Genomic DNA, 21,983 nt, shown 5'->3' on the forward strand with positions numbered 1-21,983 from the left:
CTCTGATTCCAAAGTTGATCTAGCAATTATGGATTGTTTGGATGATCTCCACATAACTGCACCTCCACCAAGTGTAAATACATAACCACTAGTAGATTTTGTCTCATCTGAATCAGAGATCCAGTTAGCATCACTGTATCCTTCTAACACAGCGGGGAATCCACTATACTCAATACCATAATTCATGGTACCTCTTAAATATTTCATTACTCTAGCAAGTGCCTCCCAGTGATCCTGATTAGGATTATGTGTATATATACTCAATCTACCTACTGCATATGCAATATCAGGACGAGAAGAATTCATCAAATGCAGTAAGCTACCAATAATTTGGGCATATTGAGTTTGATCAATAGGATCACCTTTATTTTTCTTTAAATGAGAGTTAGAATCATAAGGGGTACTCACTGACTTAGAGTCATAATGACCAAACTTTCTTAGAAGTTTCTCAACATAATGTTCTTGAGATAGTATTATCCTATCATCCTTACTTATGATTTTAACTCCCAAAATTACACTTGCTTCACCCATGTCTTTCATATCAAATTTAGAAGCAAGAAAAGACTTGGTTCTAATCACAATATCAATACAAGTACCAAAACTGAGCATGTCATCAACATATAAACTTATAATCACACATTCATTGTTCACACATTTAGTGTAAACACATTTATCAACTTCAATTGATGAAAATCCATCACTAATCAAAACTTGATTAAACTTTTCATGCCATTGTTTTGGTGCTTGTTTCAAACCATATAATGATTTAAGAAGTTTACAAACTTTATTTTCTTGACCAGAAACTACACATCCTTCGGGTTGTGACATATAAATTTCTTCCTCTAAATCACCATTCAAAAATGTTGTTTTTACATCCATTTGATGAATAACAAGTTTATAAATAGAAGCAAGAGCTATTAAAACACGAATTGATGAAATTCTAGTCACAGGAGCAAACGTATCAAAGTAATCAATATTTTGTTTTTGAGAAAATCCTTTTGCTACTAATCTAGCTTTGTATTTTTCAATAGAACCATCAGGAAAATATTTTTTCTTAAAAATCCATTTGCAACCAATTGGTTTTGCTCCTTTAGGTAAGTCAACCAAAATCCATGTATGATTTTTAGAAATGGAATCCATTTCAATTTTAATAGCTTCTTTCCAAAAATTTGCATCAGAGGAAGAAATTGCTTCATAAAAAGTTTGAGGTTCATTTTCAACAAGATATGTATAAAAATCACTTCCGAAGGATGTCTCTTTTCTTTGTCTTTTACTTCTTCTTAAATCATCATATGAGTTTACATCTTCTTTATTTAAAGAAGGTTTATCACTAACACTTTCAACTTTCAAAGGAAAAACATTTTCCAAAAATTCCACATTTTTAGTTTCAACAATAGTGTTACAAGAAAGCACATCACTTTTGAGAACAAGAAATCTATATGCAGCACTATGTTCGGCATAACCAATAAATAAACAATCCGAGGTTTTAGAACCTATTTTCCTTTTCTTAGGATCAGGTAACATAACTTTAGCTAAACACCCCCACACTTTTAAATATTTAAGACTCGGCTTATAACCTTTCCACAATTCATAAGGTGTTTTTCCGGTAAATCTATGTGGAATTCTATTTTGTAAAAAACATGCAGTTAACAAAGCTTCACCCCAAAGGTTGTCTGGTGTAGAAGAACTAGCAAGCATAGCATTCATCATTTCTTTTAAAGTTCTATTTTTCCTTTCTGCCACTCCATTTGATTCAGGAGAATAAGGGGGAGTTACTTCATGAATTATACCTTCTTTTTCACAAAAATCATTAAAAGAAATATACTCTCCACCTCTATCAGATCTAACCCTTTTGATTTTTCTACTCAATTGATTTTCTACCTCAGCTTTGTATAAAAGAAACTTATCAAACGCTTCATCTTTATGTTTCAATAAATAAACTTTGGTGTATCGAGAAAAATCATCTATAAAAGTTATATAATATTTATTACCTCCTCTAGACATAGTTTGCTTTAAATCTCCTAAATCAGTATGAATTAAACTAAGAAGATCAGATTCACGTTGCACAGACATACATTTCTTTTTAGTCAATTTTGATTCTAAACAAATATCACATTTACCAGATTGCATATCATTTAAAGTAATCATGCCAAGACTTTGCAATTTATTAACATAAGAAGAATTAACATGTCCTAATCTAGCATGCCATATATCATATGAATCAATCAAGTAAGCAAAAGAAGAAGCTTTATAATTCATAATTTCAGAAATATTAAGTACAAAGAGTCCTTGATCAAAATAGCCTTTTCCCACAAATTTATTTTTCTTTGTCATTACAATCTTGTCAGATTCAAATGACACATTAACCCCATTCTTTACCAACAAGGGCACAGAAATTAAATTTGTACTTATACTAGGTACATGAAGTACGTTAGTGAGAGCCAAAGTCTTTCCCGATGTGAGTTTTAAAATAACTTTTCCTTTTCCTGAAACTATTGCAGTTTTTGAATCATTGAGATAAACAATTTTTTCATCATCCTCTGCAATAGTGTAGGAGGTGAAAGCATCTCTGCTTACACATATATGCCTAGTAGTTCCAGAGTCTACAATCCATTTACTCACATTGGTCATAATTTTGACATGAGAAATGACCGCAACAATTATATCATCTCCTTTAGCTTCAGCCAAATTGACTTTAGCTTTCGGAGGATAGTCATTTCTCATTTCAAGACTTGACTTTCCACTAACACAAGACATACCACTTCTTTTAAAATTGGGGTTAACAACACCATTGAAAAAATTTATTTTATGGTTATTTTGATCAGACTCTTTGTTATCGTACCTTTTCATTGCAGCTTTGTTTTGCACCATATTTTTTCGAGCAGCCATGAAAGAAGGAAAATCCTTGAGATTGTTGTAAAAACTGCTACAAATACCTGCAAAACAAAATTGGTGAGAAAGTCTGAGACACGCTGATCGCGCTGTCCTCAAGGATTTTCCGCGTATAATACGCTAACCCCCCAGGATTTAACAGACTCTTCTTGATGGTAATCAAGGATACAGAACTAGCAAGAATATAATTTAATCAGGAAGATGAAACCCAAGATGTGTATTAGCTTGATGAAAATTGATTTTGTATTGGTAATGTATATGTCTAAAAGCATGAAAGTGAGGATAATTTTTTTTCTATGGAAAACACGTGAGGGAGAACTCTTATTTTGTTTCAATACTGATCAGCAAAGAGTAGTTAAGAGCTTTTCTATATATGCCTTCAATATATGCCAGAAGGAGACGTTGTCCATTAATACTATTCCGTTGGCAAATTAATACAAATAAGTTACAAATTAAAACCATTTTACAAAACTGATGGAATGGAATAATATAGGCATATAGATGTTTGCAATTAACTCACTCATTGACCAAGTAAGCCATAATTAATTTGTGGTCATATCAATATGAAACAAAGTATGAAAATTATAACTTTTGAAATATAACAAATAGTATAAAAATACAATAGATGTCACGGGTTTGGTGGTGGAGGCCGATGGTCCTAGAGAGAAGGAGGGGAAAAATTTTGTGATATTTTCTTTAGAGAGAAAGGTAAGATATTTTTGTGAAGAATAGTGTGAATTACCACTTAAATATTCTAAAAATGGTGAGGTGACCATTTTGCCCTTTGCTTCAATTATTTTACGAACATATAAAAAATGTCTGACACACAGAAAGTTGACAGTGTCATTAGACGGGATATTACACCTAGAGCTTGGTTTGCTAAATTTCACAAGACTATTGATACATAATTAGCAAGTGTACTAACTTATATCGAAGTAATAAAATTTATAAGATTCGTATCCACAGGGACTGTTTCAACTTCTACTCGGTAGTAACGTTATTATAAAGGATGTTTGTAAAATGGGGGGTGCACTGAGGCAATTGGTTTGATTTGCAATTTAAAATAAAATGGTTCAAATAAAATTGGTTTGAGAAATGATATGGAGAGGTGACTAGGTCATTCGATTCATCTGCTCATCGCTCATATTAGCAACCTGTTTCTTAAGCCTACGAATGCTATAAAGTTAACGACAAATTAACAAAATAGCTTAGGTCAATCCCTTGATCCTAAGCCCTCTTTTCTGATTATAATTCCCTAATCCCTTAGGTGAACCTATATACATCAAAGGTTTTAAGTCCGTTAATTCAATTATCACAATCTAACAACGCTTTATCCCTAGATTGTCCGTTAGAAAGAACAGCACAAATATTTCCGAGATACCTAGTGTCAGTAGTTATATATTCTCTTAGATCAATTATATTGGGTCAGAATCATAAAAGCATTAAGAACAAAATATGCTAAATAAACTAGATTGAAATTCATAAACGTAAGAGTTTCAGGTTACATCACATGAGCTAGAACAAAATCATCTCTTGACCTAATCACAAAGGATCTAGCTACTCATGGTTAAAGCATAGATAACTAATATGAAAGAAGGATTCATTACATGAAATTGGTAACCGGATATGAGTTTTGATGGTCTCCAACCTTCTCTCCAGATCTCCTGCTCCAAAAGTCAGTTTCTTTCCCCAAAATCTCGACCCTCTACTCAGAAAACGATTTGGCTTTTATAATAAAAAATCTGGGTTCGTCAAAATCGTAGCCCGATGTATAAAATCGGAGTAAGATTTTTCATTAACTGCACAAATCTTGGTCAAACGCTCCTCAAATCGGAGCACGATGAGATTCCATCGGGCTACGATATTTTACGTAGCTAATGCTTCCAAGTTGGTCCATAAATTGGGCTACGATGCCAGCAGATCGGAGCACGATTTCTTGCTTCCTTCAAGTATCAAATATGTTCTTTTGTAGCTTCTAACTCATGCAGAATCACCTGAACTCAACTAAAATTACATAAAAACTATAACAAAAGTGTTATATGATCTAGTGTCATCAACTATCACCCAATTGAATTTCTCTTCTAGTGGTCATGATTCTGCTCTCTTTACTTGAAAAAACTGATAATGGTAATGTTGTCTTGCTTCTTTATGTCAATGACATGATTATCGTTGGAGATGTCTGTGTTAGAATTGAAGAGCTCAAGAAATTCTTGTGTCAACATTTTGAGATGAAGGATCTTGGACCATTAAGTTACTTTCTAGGGCTTGAAGTATTATCTTCGAGTGATGGCTTGTTTCTCTCACAGGCTAAGTATGCTTCTGATCTTGTCTCTCGAGCAGGTCTCAGTGATAGTAAAATTGAACACAGTCCTCTTGAATATTCTCTTATGTATTTTTCTTGGATATTCTCTTATATCTTGGCGTAGCAAGAAACAAACCTTGGCGGCTCGCTCTAGCACTGAAGCTGAATATCGCGCTCTTGCTGATACTACTTCTGAATATATCGCTTCGTTGGCTTCTTGCTGATTTAGAGACATCACAATCTTCACCAACTGATCTATATTGTGACAATCGAAGTGCGATTCAAATTGCCCACAATGACGTTTTCCACGAGCGAACCAAACATATTGAAATTGATTGTCGCTTCATTCGTCAGGATCTTCTCCATGGTGAACTTCATCTTATCTCCATTGGCACTCTTGATCAACCGGTTGATTTGTTCACAAAACCTCATTCTCCAGAACGTTTCCGCACTTTAGTTTCCAAACTCAAGTTGGTGAAGCTCCGCCCACTTGAGTTTGAGAGGGGGTGTTAAGATATATTATAATTCTCTATTTATTGTAATTATATTGTAATTATGTTAGGAGTAATTAGTCTTTATGTTTAATTATTCTTTGTGTTTCCTTGTCTCCAATCCTATAATATAAATAGAACAATTTTCTTGTACTTAAAACACACACTGAATATACAAATATTTCTCATATCTTCCTGAGTTTCTACATTTTTTGTTAACACTGTCAGTGGAGTTATCATAGCTATGTATTGGAAATTTGCATATGAGATTAGTGATCACGAACCTCTTTTGTTATACAAACAACCTCTTTTGTTATACAAACATTAATGAGCATTGTTTAGCATTGCTCTATTTCAATACCTTAGGTATATGTAACACCTTTATACTCACTTGGGCAAGAGTGATGTGTATGTTTTTATGGAATCCATTTTCCATTCAAGGACAAAATGATCGTGATAGGGCTCAGTCTCACATAATCACGAAGATGTTGGATAATAATAAAGGTTGTTCTTTTGCACCTTACCGCAACAAGTGTTTTTTTATTATTATGTATATGTATATTGTGGGAAAAAATAAAAGATTTAAATCTGATAAGGACAAATAAATAGTAATTTATAAATGTGTTAGTCTAACATGTGCAATATTGCATATGTTAAAGCAACTAAAAGTATCAACATTTTTTTATTGTAAAACAACAATTATTTATTAAAAAGTTATACTTCCTCCGTCCCATAATATAAGCAAAAAAAACTCATTTTCTTTCTCCCAAAATATAAGCAAAAAAGACAAACTTTTATCCTATTTAATCTTGTTTTTTTAAAAAATCTCTTTTCGAATAAATTTTTTTGTTTATTCTCATAAAATTAAATGCAAATTACATTCAATTTTCTCTCTCTTTCATTTTTTTCCATAACCAATAGCCAATGAAAATTGTTTTTACATCTCCCTATGAAACTTTTTCCAAAGAAAACACAAAAAACCATACTCCAAATTCTTATGTTTTAGTTTTCTTAATAAGTGTGATTTTTTTTTTTGCTTATAATTTGAGACGGAGGGAGTATTTAACACTCCTTTCGTTTCACGTTACTTGATGTTTTGAGTAGTTTACAAATACCAAGAAATCAAATAAATTTTATTATTTTTGATGAAATTCGGTGTGTTTTTCTTTATAATACCCTTAACCATTTTATTATTGACAAGCCGATATTTATTGCATTGAAACTTGAAAGTTACAAGTAATGTGAAACAAAATTATTTTCCAAAAATGACAAGTATTGTGAAACTGATGGACTATAAAATGCACAAGTTTCAATACAAACTTACTATTTTGAACTTCTTAAAAAGTGTATATTTGCACATGTTAAAAAAACTCTTTATAGATTGCAGGTACTAAGTCCCGAGGTTTGTGAAAGAGATTATCACTTTGAATCAAAATATGATTCTAAATAAGCTACTCTCCCTCTCATGGCAGGTGTCCTTTTAAGTTTTACACAGTTATTAAAACAATTATAGTACTGTTGATTTTAATTGTAAAATATATTTAATTTACTAAAACAAGCATAATAATAATGTTGCACGATGTTGTGCTTTGCTTCACAATGTTGTTTTGCAGGTTCACATAGAGGATCGATAACATTGGCTACTAGATCCTGTCAAAAGGTACACAATCACTGGCGTTTATTACTATCTCATATCTTCTAAAAGGCTAACTGAAGTGGAGTGCATGGCTTATATTTAGCACAAAAAAGTGTTGTTGAAGGTCAAGTTGTTTGTTTGGTATCTTCTCCGCAATCGTCTTTCAACAAGAGATAATCTAACCAAACATGGTATTCTGCAGCCTGCTAGTAATATTTTTGTAGGATTGGGGTTATTTTTGTTGATTCTTCAGGTTTAGCGGATGACATGATTTTTTTTACTCAAAGGGTTTTCAGTTGTTATTGCAGCTTAATTGGTTTCCAGTTGTTTGGGTAATTTTGAAAGAAAGAAATAATAGGATCTTTAACCCTAAGGTTGATCATATGCACATATTGATAGATAAAATTAAGTTACTTTCCTTTAAGTGGTTGAAAATAGAAAATGTCATTTTAAATTTTGATTATCACAATGGGTGGCTTGATCCTTTTGTCGTGCATGAGTTTGACCATGTAAATCTTTTGTGGTTCTTTCCTATGTTCTTTTTTTTTTCTTTCGGTTTTGGATTCTTTGTAACTTGTGCATATATTTGGTACGCCTTGTATTGGATAGGACAATGTTTCTGTGTTAATATATTTCATCTTTAGCTTCTTAAGAAAAATTAATATTTTGAAGAGAAATTTGTTAACATGTTTCCCTTTTGGTCTGTACTTGCAAAAAGTACGGTAAGGGATTCTAGGGTTGAGAATCGTATGCTAGGGTTTAGACTGATGATTGGATGCCTTGAGGATGCTCTCAAGGGTGGTATTTATAGCCTGCTATGGGCTTGGGTTTTGGTTGCTTGGTTCCCAAGCAACAGGGGGCATTTGCGTATTTTAGGCGGTTTAAGGCGGTTTCTAGAAGCCCAGAAGGGCGGTGCTTCAAGATGGGCGTGCCTGGGCCTTAGGAGCCCTTCTGGAGGGCGCCTGAGCCCTTCTGGAGGGCGCCTGAGCCCTTATGGAGATCTTAGAGCCTTTCTGGAGGTCTTCTACGCCCTTAGGAATATTATGACGTTTCACAGCCCCCCAAGCACAAGTCTTGGGATAAGGCGAAGTGATGACAACATGGGACTGGATCTTCTGGGGGTCATCATGTCTTTAAGAAGGTTTTGGTGGTTCACAGCCCTCCAAGCACGAGTCTTGGGATGAGGCGAAGTGATTCAAATTCTTAGTTTTGTGCTTGGTATTATTTCCGAGGGTTCTCCTTGGGCGATCCTGGAATGGACTGGAGCCCCCGAGGGTATATATGTGATCTGTGTTTAAAGCGTTCCCGTAGGGTGACCTTAAAGTGTTCTAGTATGTCGTAAGGGTGTGTGTATCGTTCATCTATAGACCGTACTTGGTCCATGTACTATAGCCCCCCCAAACATGAGCCTTTAAATAAGGCGAGATGGTTTGTGACTGGTCAACAGTTTATGTACGCCATGGGGCGTTCTTGAATAAGGGCTAAACGCCTGGAGGCGGTGTGTTATACTTCGTTGGTGTGGCATGCACGTCGTTCTGTAGTTGGAAGGCGCCCTGCTCGTATCCAAACAGTTCTTATTCTACGACCCTTCGAGTAGCCACCACGTGTTTTAATCCGGTGACATGTCCCCACTCACCATCTTCCCAAACACGTTTCCCGAGGCGACCTTTGTCCTTTTTAAAGTGTGTTTGGTTTTCCAACATTTTCACTTTTTCTCATTTTTCTTCGTCTTCGTCCCCGTCGGTTCCCTGTCTGCCGTTCCTTTTGTTCACATTTTGAAGAATTCTTCGCCTAATCTCTTCAGGTATTCCTCCACTTCCCCTCCCTTTATTAATTTCTTTCCTTGCATTTTTCTTTGCGTCTGCGCGACTGTAAACCTAGGGAATGGTTCTAATTAGAGAGTGCGATGAGGAGGGAAAATTGGTTTGTGTGACTGATCCTGCTGAAAGGGATCAGTTGAGGAAAGAGTGTTTGAGGCATGCCACTGGTCCAGACTGGATTATAAACTGGGATGCGTACTACTTAGGGTTACATGGAGAGGAGTTGTTTAGTGATCTATCTAGTGACTCTAGTGTCAATTCGGGTAGCGATAGTGACTGTGTATTTGTGTCTGCTACTTCAGGAATGAATCATAAGGAGGACAATTGCCGGGACATTTGTCCACTTCAAACAACTCCGTCTTGACCAATATAAGGGGAATCATCGAATAGGTTGACAGGAATGGCTTCCTTTGCTGAAGAGATGCTCGTGGAAGAGTCGTTGTATATCAACGTTGCTGCTGTTGATTTGTTTTGGAGCATATTTAACATTTCTGCTACCGGTCGTGAGGAGGATGTGGTGCTCGTTTCCTGCGATGCTGACGAGCGAGTGTGCGACCAAGAGATGGCGGGGGAGGGCGACGAGTCCTATTTTATGTACACCGCTGTGTTAGAGGAGTTCGGCGTGAAGATTCCTTTCACGCCCTTTGAGATGGACGTACTGAAGCTCTTAAATGTGGCGCCCACCCAGATACGCCCCAATAGTTGGGCGTTCATCTGTGGTTTCGAAATTTTGTGCGAATCCCTGGGTCTCGAGCCCTCTGTTGGCGTCTTCTTTCACTTTTATGGTACCAAAGACGTGAACAAAGGGACGTGGATTGCCATTTCCGCTTATTCTAGGAAAAGACTTTTCCCTCAATATGCCTGCAACTTTAAGAAGGAATGGCGTGATACCTTTGTTAGGGTACAAGGGGCGTCGGAGTGTTCTACATCCTCTGTTTTAGTGGCTGGGGAACCCAAATTCCCTCTTCGGTGGACAAGGGTCCCTTTAGCAGTGAGAGGGTACGATCTGGATGCAATGTCGCCCCATGAGCGGAAGCTGGCTAATTTCTTGGAGAAGGTTCCGTTAAGTAATATACACGAGCTGTTGAATAGGGAAGGTGATGTTAACCGCCTGGAGGCCTACTTGCGTGAGTGTCCTTAACAGTTTGTGTTTGTTATACTATATGTTGTTTTCCATTCCTTTAATTCCTTTAAATTATTATCATGCGTATAGTTTTTGTCGTTGAATGTTTGCATTTGTAGTTGTACATACTTACAACTTTGAAACAAAAAATGTTTATGTGTATACAATGCTTTATGTGAATTGTCTCGGTGTAACGTTGTTGTCTGGCGATTTGTAGGTATATGCTGGAGCAGGTGCCCTTTGCGAAGGTCGACGTTGACGCCGGCGTGAAGGCCAAGTTTAGTGACTTGGTCGCCGATGCTGGTACTGCTTCTCTTCGTGTCTTGCTGATGGGCCACACGATGGAGTTGAAGCATGGTGCGGTGGAGAAGAAGTACTTGGATGTGACTGAGGACGTGGAGAAGTGGAAACATAAAGCCACTGGTTTTGAGGGGCGTCTGAAAGATGCTCTGAAGGAGAAAAAAGCTGCGGAGAAGGCCCTTGAGGAAATGAAGCAGGCCAAAAAAGCTGTGGAGGAGGAGAGAGATGCCAACAAGGCGGCTTTGGACAAGTCCGAATTAGCTGTGGATGAGGGGAGACGTGCTCTGGCTGTCTATTTTGAGAATGGCTTCAAGCGTGCTACGGAGCAGGTTATGCTATTTAATCCTGAGGCCAAGGTGGAAGAGCTCGATAATTTCAAGGTTATTGTCGACGGCAAGTTGGTGGATGATGAGTGATTTTGCTTTGAACCTACTTTCTTTTTGAGTTTTGCAGTTTTTAATTATGGCTTGTAATTTAACTTAGGCGGCTCTGCGAAGCGCATTTTTGAACAATATTTCTATTTTTGTTTGTTTGTTTCGACATTCTGTTTATTATGTGGAACCTTAATTTATTTTATCTTGGTAAACTGAAATCCTGTTGCACTTGCTTTCTTGCAATTCGACGTACTTTAGAGTTAGTCCATACGTTTGATTGGCGAGGCCACAGCCTTTTATCTGATGTCGCTATGTTTAAGAAAACTTATTGCTTTGCTATTATCGTCGAGGGTGTGTGCTTTCGAAGTTTTATTGTGAATCCAGTTTGGTACGTTGCTTGGCGAGGTGCGTAATTTACTTAGCACAATTGGGATGAATCCGTGATTTTGGCCGCCGTGAATGCTGGCGCGTTAGAGCCACCTGTGGACTCATGATAGTTTTTCGTTATAACTTAGTCGAATCCTGCTAGTAGGGCGATCACATATTTGTAATAATTAAGTGATTTTTATAGTCGAACCCTGCCAGAGCCTATGGATCAGAGTTTTGTCTTTGGGCGACTTTCTGTTGTCGAACGCCGCCAGAGCCCTTTTCTAGGGTTGACGTTTCAGGGAGATTTCATATTTATAATATTTTGGCGATTTTTATAGTCGACCCCCGTCAGAGCCCCTTGTTGAGGTTGATGTTTCGGGGGGATCGCAAATTTATAAGAGTTTGGCGATTTTTATAGTCGACCCCCGCCAGAGCCTTTTGTTGAGGTTGACGTTTCATGGGGGATCGCAGCGATTTTTATAGTCGACCCCCGCCAGAGCCCCTTGTTGAGGTTGACATTTCATGGGGGATCGCAGATCCTTTGGATCGGGTTCTTCATCGCCAGAATTCTGCGTAGTTGAGTTCTAACTGTTCAAAGTGAGAGCAAGAAGAAAAATAACCAGGAGTATAGGGATCATCATATATAAAAAAGGAGAGGGCGCCTCATTAAAAACCCCTGCCTTTGCAGGGGAAAAGAGTGCTACCCTGACCCTATGTTATTAATAAATCAGTGAGACAATACTTAATCATAGTGGTGTTTGGTACCATTCCTATTCTGAAGACAAGAAATCAAAATGTAAATAACAATAAAATAGGAAATCAACTATAGTTGTGGCGCAGATTAGCCACGTTCCAGGTGCGAGGCACGACTTCTCCACTTAGTTCTTCTAACTTGTACGTCCCATGAGAACACTTTTCTCCAATTCTGTACGGTCCTTCCCAGTTTGGGAAGAGCTTTCCTTGTTGGGGCGACGACTTGTTTCAAGACTAGATCGCCTTCCTTCATTTCTCTGGGCGTTACTTTAGAGTTGTAGAGGAGAGCTGCTCTCTGTTTGGCGGTGAATTCTCTGATGTGGGCTTGTTCTCTGACTTCGTCAATCACATCCATGCTGACTGCCCAAACCTGCTTCATTTGCTTTGGTAGAGAAACGTTTCATGAATTTACGCTTAGTGAGTAAAAAGAGCAAAAGACTTTTCCTGCATAAGAAAATTGTTAGGCAGTCAAACAAAGAAAAGCTCTATACCTTCCTCTGAAAAAGCTTCTCGACGCCAAGTTGAGATATCTATTTCTACAGGGAGCATGGCATCCGCACCATAGACCATTGTGAATGGCGTTTCCTTGGTTGTGGAATGCGGGGTAGTGTAATAGGACCATAGTTCCTCATGGAGCTGTTCTGCCCAAAGTCCTTTGGCGACCTCCAGCTTCTTTTTGATTTCGTTGAGAATGACTTTATTTGCCGACTCAGCTTTCCCATTAGCTTGTGGATGGATGACGGAGACGAACTTTTTTTGTATCCCTAGGTGTTTACAAAAATCGATCACCGTCGAGCTTGCGAATTGAGTTCCATTGTCTGATACTATGCATTTGGGAAGGCCAAAACGGCATATGATCTTCTTCCAGTAGAACTTCTTGACCCTCTCAGTCGTTATCTTTGCGACCGTTTATGCTTCGATCCATTTAGTAAAGTAATCTACGCCTACTATAAGAAACTTCAGTTGCCCTGGGGCGAGAGGAAAGGGTCTTACAATGTCAACCGCCCATTTATGGAAAGGCCACGGAGAATAAACGGAAATCAATTCCTGAGCTGGAATGTGCTTCTTATCTGAAAACCTTTGGCATTTGTCACATTTTGTGACGAAATTGGAGCTATCCTGAAGCATGGTGGGCCAGTAGTATCCTGCTCAGAGGAGTTTTGCTGCTAGAGCTCGCCCGCCAATATGGCTGCTGCACACGCCTTCATGTACTTCTAACAGAACCAGGTGGGTCTCGTCCTCACATTGACAGCGCAATAAAGGAGTCGTTCGACCTCTTTTGTAAAGCTTTCCTGAGACGATAATGAATTTTGAAGCCCGTTTCTGGACTGTCTGCTCTTCTGCGCTGTTGATGGGTGTGAATGATCTAGTCAAGTATCTGAGTAATGGCTCCATCCAGCCTTCTTTGCCTTCGGCGATGTGGTGCACTTCTTCAATCCTGGTATTGGGCGCGACAATTACCTCCTAAATGACGGTTCTGTTGTTGCCTGGACACTTGGTAATGGCGAGTTTTGCTAATAAATCTGCTCTAGAATTCTGCTCTCGTGGCACGTAGACTGCTTCAAAGAAAGTAAATATCTTGGCGAGATCCTGCACTTTGGCCAGATACTTAGTAAGTTGGATGTCTTTTGTTTGATACTCGCCCGTGATCTGACTTGTTACTAGTTGGGAATCGCTTTTTGCCCTTAAATTCTCGGCTCCCATCTCTCGTGCTAACATCATGCCGGCGATCAACGCTTCGTACTCATCCTGGTTGTTGCTTGCCTTAAATTCGAACATGAGAGATTGCTCTATGAGGATATCATTAGGTCCCTCCAAGATCACACCTGATCCACTGCCTTTCAAGTTTAAAGATCCATCCACAGACAATAGCCATACGAAGGGAGGTTCCTCCTGGGCTGGTGAGATGAGTTCCACAACGAAATTTGCCAAAACTTGGGATTTGATACTTCCTCTTGGGACGAACTGGATGTCATATTCCGAAAGTTCTATAGACCAAGCTACCATCCTTCGCGCCAGATCTGGTTTAAAAAGGACTTGTCTGATGGGATAATCTGACTTGACGACAATCTTGTGGCTTTGAAAATATGGACAAAGTTTTCTTGCTGTTGTAACTACAGCTAACGCTAGGCATTCTATCTTTTGGTATCGCAACTCTGCGCATTTGAATACTCTACTTACGAAATAAATCGGCTTTTCACCTGCGTCAGAATCTTCTACCAAGACAGTGCTCATGGCGTTTTCGAAGATTGCCAAATATAGGAAAAGAACAGCGTGTGTACTCGGTCGCTGAAGAACGGGCGGGCTGGACAGAAACTTTTTTATCTGTTTGAAGGCGTCCTCACATTCGGGCATCCTTTCGAACTTCTCTTTCTTTTTGATAGAGGCAAAGAAGGCGAAAGCTTAATCGCCAGCCCAGGATAAGAAACGAGACAGAGCTGCGAGCCTTCCCGTTAATTGTTGGACCTCTTTGATGTTAGAAAGGCTCCTCATGTTGATGACTGCTTGACATTTGTCGGGGTTTGCCTCGATACCCAGCCTTGTTAAGAGAAAACCTAAAAACTTTCCCGCCTGCACTCCGAAAGAGCACTTTGTAGGGTTCAGCCGAATCTTATACTTCCTCACTTGTCCCAAAATCTCTTCTAGGTCATTTGCGTGGCCACGTCCTTCTCTTGTCTTTGCCACCAGGTCGTCAAGGTACACTTCCAGATTCCGTCCTATTTGTTGAGAAAAGGCAGTGTCCATAGACCTTTGAAAGGTGGCGCCTGCGTTTTTTAGACCAAAAGACATGACTTCATAGTGGTAGTTTTTGGTATTGGTCATAAAGGCCGTTTTAGGGGCGTCCAGGGGGTCCATCCTTATTTGATTGTAACCAGAGTAGGCGTCCATGAAGCTCAGGGTTTGGTATCCTGAGGCGTTGTCGATCAGGTGGTCAATATTTGGGAGTGGATATGGGTCTTTGGGGCACGCCATATTTAAGTCAGTGTAGTCTACGCACATTCTCCACTTCCCATTTTCTTTCTTGACGAGGACGGTATTGGCCATCCATGTGGGATATTTTATTTCACTGATAAAACGGGCATCCACTAATTTTTTTACTTCATCATCCACAACTTTTCTTCTTTCCTCGCCCATCTTCCTTTTTCGTTGAACGACTGGTTTCACGCCAGGTTTGACAGATAAGTGATGGCAGGCAATGTCGGGATCCATCCCAGGCATTTCAGCAGGGCACTAGGCAAAGAGATCTAAATTTCTTCGTAGCAAATTAATAAGGGTGGTCTCCTCGTCGGGGCTTAAAGATGTACGAATCTTAGTAGTCTGATGAACTTTAGGACCGATGGAGATTTCTTTTAAGTCTTTAGTGGGTTCTAGGCGTTCTTGTTGGAAATCTTCTCTGGGGTCAAGGTCTATCATGTTGACTTCGTGCGTTACTTCGTTACTAGACTTCTTCCTGGTTTTCTGCAGTCGTAGACTGTTGTGATAGCACTCTCTCGGAATTTTATGGTTGCCCCAGACGGTCTCGATCTTCCCCCCGTCTAAAGGGTATTTCATGACTAAGTACTTGGTAGATAGGAAACCTCCCAAAAGATTGAAAGCAGGGCGACCGATAATGATGTTGTATGAGCTTGGCGAGTTTACTACGAGATACCTGACACGAATGGTATTTGCCTGAGATCCACTACCAAAGGTTGTTTTGAGAGTGATGTAACCCCGTACGTGAACCTGCTTGCCCGTAAAGCCCGCCAACGTTCTTTTGAAGGGTTGTAGCTGTTCTGGGTCCAAACTCATTCGATCGAACGTGTCGTAGTATAGGATATCAGCAGCACTTTTTGGATCTATCAATACCATTTTTACATCCCACTTGAAAATTTGCAGAGTGATAACCATGGGGTCGTCGTCATGTGGAATGACGTCTCGATAGTCTCTGGCTATGAAGGAAACATCGGGTTCATGTTTAGGGATCTGTTCCCCGTATTCTTGGCACAACATTACTTGTCTTACGTACTTCTTTCGCGATGAGCTTGATTCCCCTCAACCCGAAAATCCTGCTGAGATGGTGTTCAGTGTGTGTCTGTATTCCTTACTTACTTCCTCTTTTTTGTCATCTGCTAGTCTGTTTCCACTCCTTCTTTCCTGGGTGTATCCCCTTAACTTTCCACTTTGTATTAATTTCTCGATTTCTTGGCGGAGGTGAATGCAGGAATCGGTGTCATGTTCCCTTATTTTGTGATACTTGCACCATTTGCTTTTGTCTGCTCCCATCACGGGGTAACGTGACGGGATCGGTTCTGGGATTAACTTTGTTTCGTAAACTTCCTTCATGATTCGTTCTGGTTTGGTGTTCAGGGGGGGTGAAATCTTCTAGGTGCCGCTTGTGATAATAAGGTGTATAAGGTCACCTTTCGAGTCTCCTGTAGGGAGCACGGTCCTTGTTTGCTGCTGGTTGGTAAGCTCGCCGCTCCGTGTTGTTGGACGTACGTTCCTTCGCGTCCCTTGCCTTCTTTTCTGCATTGCTCTCTTCTCCTTTGTTGTAATAATCCGCCCTGTCGATTATTTCTTCCATGGAATCGGCGGGTTTTTGAGCCAGGGATTCATTGAATTCCCCCGCCCGCAGACCATTCTGGAAGGCGCCCACAAACACTTCTTGATTGGGATTGATTACTTTAATGGTCGTGTCGTTGAACCTTGCCAAGTAATCTCGGAGAGACTCATTATGCCCCTGGCGTACATTGAAGAGGGTGGTTGCAGGAACTTTGCGATGCCGGCTTGCTGAAAATTGCTGGATAAGTTTCCTCGTCATATCTTGATAGTTGAGGATGGAGAAGCGTGGGAGGTTCATGTACCACCGTAAGGCGGCGTCTGAGAGGGTCCCGCCAGCAACTTGCATTTGAGGGAATCCGGGGCTCCGACCACAGCCATGCTGGTGTTGAAAGCCGTGATGTGCTCCATGGGGTCGCTCTTTCCGTCGAAAACGGAGAGATGAGGGGGCTTGAAGTTCTCTGGTACCGGCACTCCCTAGATTTCGGTGGACGAGGGCTCTGGCTCCGGGTCATCCATCTCACCGTGGTTGGATTCATCTTTCTCCTCTAGTTGCTTTTGCTGTAAGGTTTCCATCGAGCCCTGAAGGGCCTCGTTATGCTCCTTGAGTTGAGCGAGCTGGGTTCGCAGGGACTCCAACTCTTCCAGTGTGGCCATGATGAGAGGCTTTTCTCTAGATCGTACGTAGGGTGCGACCTAGGTTGGTTTGAATAAAAAAAGGGTTGGGGTTTCCAAGTCAAAAGAGGCTTACGATTTGGAAGTTTAGTTCGAGGGTTCCAGAATCGTGATTTGCGATCCAGAAAACGTGGTCAAGGCTAGTTTTACCTTTTCCCACAGACGGCGCCAACTGTACTTGCAAAAAGTACGGTAAGGGATTCTAGGATTAAGAATCGTATGCTAGGGTTTAGACTGATGATTGGATGTCTTGAGGATGCTCTCAAGGGTGGTATTTATAGCCTGCTATGTGCTTGGGTTTTGGTTGCTTGGTTCCCAAGCAACAGGGGGCATTTACGTATTTTAGGCGGTTTTAGGCGGTTTCTAGAAGCCCAGAAGGGCGGTGCTTCAAGATGGGCGTGCCTGGGCCTCAGGAGCCCTTCTGGAGGGCTCCTGAGCCCTTCTGGAGATCTTAGAGCCTTTCTGGAGGTCTTAGAGCCTTTCTGGAGGTCTTCTACGCCCTTAGGAATATTATGACGGTTCATGGTCTTTTAAAAAAAAAAAATTGTTTGAGTTTTGAGTTAATCTTGTTTTTTTTTCTTTCTAAATTTTGTCAAAAATGATATCAAAGAATATAAACTTCTACAATTAAAAGCCGACTCAATGTTGGTAGTATTTCAAACGAATTTTAACTACTGGTCCATTGTATATCTTCTATCTAGGTGTTGCCGACTGTAAATTTTTCACATACTTTGTGCCTATAAGAATGCAAAACAACTAAAGAAAAAAGTGTATCAATAATTCAAAGAATAGGAACAAACACTGAATTACAACATCATGACCTTAAATTCATCAAAACTGATTTTCCCATCCCCATCAAGATCAAACTTAGAGATCATAAGTTGACACTCATCTATACTTCTAGAATCACCTAACCTGCTAAGCATTCTTTTAAGACTCCTAGGTGTTATGCAACCACTTCCATCCATCTCATACAACTTAAAAGCCTCTTTTAAGTCATTCACTTTTTCTTCCTCTTTTGCTCCCTCCACAAACTTTACAAAATCATCAAACCCCAACAATCCATCACCATCCGAGTCCAAAACTGCCACGGCCGCCTCTACATCCTCCGCCGATAACTTCTCATCACCGACCGCCTCAACACATTGCTGCAGCTCAGCCGGCGATATCTTACCATCTCCATTTTCATCAAAACGGTTGAACACGCGCTCATATTGGCTTACCTTGTCCATAACATCACAAATAACATACAAATTTATTTTTATGATCTAAAATTTTCTGAGGCATGCACGTATATATAGATGTAGTTGTAGCAATCAAATAAATTGAGTAAAAAGAAAAAAGCAGCCAAATTAATTTTTTTGCATCATATAAGAATTTAAAGTAAAGGTTTATTCAAAAAAAGAAAAAAGTAAAGAAGAAAAAGATAAGAATTTAAAGTAAAGATGTAAAAGAGAAGATGCTAAAATGGAGAATACAAATTTGGGAAAAGTATATATAAAGATGAAATGCGCGTGACGTGACTTGACCAATTAATTATTTTGTATCTATTTCAAAAAAAAAAAAAATTTAGTTTGTACGACCAAACTATAGTACCGAAATTGTCAAAGAAAACGTACCATCTTGGAAAATTCTGGAAACTTTTTAAAGTAATACTATAAGAAAAAATTGACTTTTTAGTTTCATAGAATAATTAATGTATCTTATTGTAAATATAGACTAGATACATCACTTATACAATAAACGAAAAAAGTCAATTGTTTCTTATAATAAGGACCGGAGGGAGTAGTACTTCTTCCATCTCATATTAAATGATATAGTTGACGGTGTCACTATCGATACATATTTTTTATTTCTAATATCTTTAATCAATTATTAGAATTTTATTGAAATTTTATATTTTAAAAATATTCATCAAAGACAAATCAACATTTTATGATATTCTTACAAAAAAACATCTTATATCATATTATTAATCTTTGTCAACACCAAAAAAAAATTATTAATCTTTGTCTTCGTGAGCTTAGTTCAGTTAGTATGGACAATGCATAAAATATGCATAGTTCGGGGTTCAAACTTAGCCACCACAAAAATAAAATTATTAATCTTTGGCTTCATCTGTCTCAAATTATATGTAAAAAAAATCATTTTCTTTGTCCCAAATTATAAAAAAAAAAGATAAAAAAATCATTTTATTATTTTAAAAAATCATCTTTTTCAAAGTGAAATTAAATTCAAAGTGTATTTAATTTGTTCTCCCTCTCATTTTCTCCATAACAAATAATTAATGAAAATTGTTTTTACATCTTCTCATGAAGCTAATTTCAAAAACAACACAAGAAATTATAATACAAACTATCATGTTAGTTTTTTTTGTGGTCAAATAGCTTAATAGATAGAATTCACATTTTTTAAGTATTACGTGGATATATAGAAATACACTCAATCAATCACACGTGAGGTTTATTCATCAGCGTGGAAAATGAGGCGCCGCCAAAGATTTTGTAAGACACAAACAAAAGTAAACACAACATGGGAAAAGGCATGGTAACGCGTGAGAACATAGACGGAGTATTGGAATATCTGGTGACCGACCTTTGAAATTCGGAAGTTTCTGTAAAATAGCTGAAGCAAGCAATACGAAAAAACTTCATTAGTCCTATGATAGTAACTGTTAACATTCGCACGGGTCAATAATGAGCACAATATATTAGCAATTTAGAACTGCAACATCAGATGAAAATAAACTAAAATAATGTGAACTATATTATAATTTAAACTTCATTGCAAGATCACACGGGTAGTAATAATATTAAGTAACGAATATTTTGGAACACTTTTTTGTAAACTACATTAGATATAACATCTGTATTTTCGTCTTCCACATCAGTTAACAATATTCATAACCCTTTTCTTGAAGTCACTGTGGACTTTTGATCCGTACGTATTAACAAACTTTTTTTAATTTTTTCTATATATATGATTAGCATTTCTATTAAAATCTTCTTAAATTGAAATAGTATATATGATTATCAGCCAAACTTATAAATACAGGTATATTTAGACCAAGGTTATAAATACAGGTATATTTCATTGGGGAAACAAATATATCTGTGGAGTTATAGCGATGAAGCATGGTATTGAATTTATACACAGACATCACATACAACCAAGACAATTCATTATTAATTTCAAGAGTATTATGCAGAGAATTTTGATTCTATCTGATAGGCCTTAATTATTGAATCAAACATGGACTCTAATTGCAGTTTTAGTCTCAACCGGTAGTCTTGTTAATTTAGGGAACTTGGCTCACATCTATGCACTCATACATGGCGATCATCTCTTGGGAAATTTGGCTCCTATATATCGCGACCAATTCCATGAAATCGTCACCAACACTACATCTCTTCGTAGATAACATAGAGAGCAAGTAAAACCTGTGCAAGGGTAATTGATTACGACAGACAGTACTTACAAACTCAAAGTGCATATCACCATTACTCGAAAGTATTGTGCAGAACTGCAGATAGCGTATCTACATGGCAATATTCTCACTCATTCATAGTGCTAACTTACTGTCCAAGCATATCAAATGAATACGCTTATACAAACGACATATAAACACTATTCTAACAAAACCCATATAAACTCTAACGAAAAACATATAATTATTTCAGAATTAATATATGATCTTAATTGAAACTGTATAGAAAACTGCCAACAACGTCAAAATTGAGCATCAAATTATAATATAACTTAGCAGTTCAAATTACAACCAAGATTAAAACTTCGAGCACAAAATTACAATAATAGAGGAGACAATTGAAATGGGATATCTATTGAATATCATAAAGGCCATGGTTAAGGCAGGGACTACAGTATGAAGAACTGATGAAATTACATATGGATGAATGATTTTAAATTTGACCATGCTTCAATCAATTTTGACTTTTTTTTGAAGAGTTTGATCATAATCCCTCCGTGCCTTCACCAATTTAGACCGAAGATTTGTTCTTCTATTCTGCACTGCCATGATTTTTGCAAACACTTCATTATATGTGTTCATTAATTCCTCAGTCTCTCTTTCAATGTCGTTCTCTTTTCTTGTACTCTGTGAAACTTGTCCCCAAAATCATTGATGTAGATATCTGCATATTTTTATGCAATTGAAAGTTACTTAATAGCATTGGCATTCACAGTACATTGATTATCTGCATCATTGAAATCATCTCTTGTGACATCACATTCCTGTTGTACTGCTGTGAGAGTTGCAAGAGCATTGTCAATATGTTTCATGTCAGAAGAAAAGTTATCAACAAAAAACCTCAGAGCAATAAAAAAACCGAATTCAACATCAGTAAGAAGATGTTTCCAGACCGCAACTTCAACAATTAGTTGAAGCAAATTGTCGATATTTGATTCATCGTATGTGATGGCATCAAAATCACGATCCAGTATTTCTCTGATTCGAACCAATAAGCTTGAAACATGAGGCCTATTTGCATCACTACAATGAAAAACTACAGAAGCCTGGGACAAATTCCCCTCATCATTATCAATGTTATTCATCGTAATCTCTAATCGATGAAGATGCAAATAGGAATGAGAATGAAACTACGACAATTTCGACCTATCTGTTTAAAGGCAGATTTTGAAATGGTGGCAACTGTTAGAATGGTCACAATGCCCAGTGAAACAATACAATT

The 21,983-nt window shown here is 38.2% G+C and overlaps 3 protein-coding genes across 3 annotated transcripts; 1 reads left to right on the plus strand and 2 right to left on the minus strand.

Moving 5' to 3' along the window:
- Window positions 1-4,982: 4,982 nt before the first annotated feature.
- Window positions 4,983-5,707, plus strand: LOC146905501 (uncharacterized). The gene is made up of 2 exons (XM_085728557.1): window positions 4,983-5,232; window positions 5,319-5,707. The coding sequence occupies exons 1-2, from the start codon at window positions 4,983-4,985 to the stop codon at window positions 5,705-5,707; spliced, it is 639 nt and encodes a 212-aa protein (XP_085584683.1).
- A 7,817-nt stretch (window positions 5,708-13,524) lies between these two features.
- Window positions 13,525-14,415, minus strand: LOC146905502 (uncharacterized). The gene has a single exon (XM_085728559.1). The coding sequence runs from the start codon at window positions 14,413-14,415 to the stop codon at window positions 13,525-13,527; it is 891 nt and encodes a 296-aa protein (XP_085584685.1).
- A 3,616-nt stretch (window positions 14,416-18,031) lies between these two features.
- LOC146905503 (putative calcium-binding protein CML19) lies at window positions 18,032-18,732 on the minus strand. Its single transcript, XM_085727424.1, has one exon. The coding sequence runs from the start codon at window positions 18,504-18,506 to the stop codon at window positions 18,081-18,083; it is 426 nt and encodes a 141-aa protein (XP_085583550.1). The 5' UTR covers window positions 18,507-18,732; the 3' UTR covers window positions 18,032-18,080.
- Window positions 18,733-21,983: the final 3,251 nt, after the last annotated feature.

This window comes from Medicago sativa, chromosome 7, assembly GCF_051527215.1.
Source record: "Medicago sativa cultivar Bolivia chromosome 7, Bolivia_mono, whole genome shotgun sequence".
NCBI lineage: Eukaryota > Viridiplantae > Streptophyta > Magnoliopsida > Fabales > Fabaceae > Medicago > Medicago sativa.

Coding starts and splice junctions, on each gene's coding strand:
- LOC146905501 (XM_085728557.1), top strand. CDS start 4,983: ATGATTCTGCTCTCTTTACTTGAAAAAACTGATAATGGTAATGTTGTC. Junction 5,233..5,318: donor TGATCTTGTCTCTCGAGCAG/GTCTCAGTGATA, acceptor ATCTTGGCGTAG/CAAGAAACAAACCTTGGCGG.
- LOC146905502 (XM_085728559.1), bottom strand. CDS start 14,415: ATGCCCGAATGTGAGGACGCCTTCAAACAGATAAAAAAGTTTCTGTCC.
- LOC146905503 (XM_085727424.1), bottom strand. CDS start 18,506: ATGGACAAGGTAAGCCAATATGAGCGCGTGTTCAACCGTTTTGATGAA.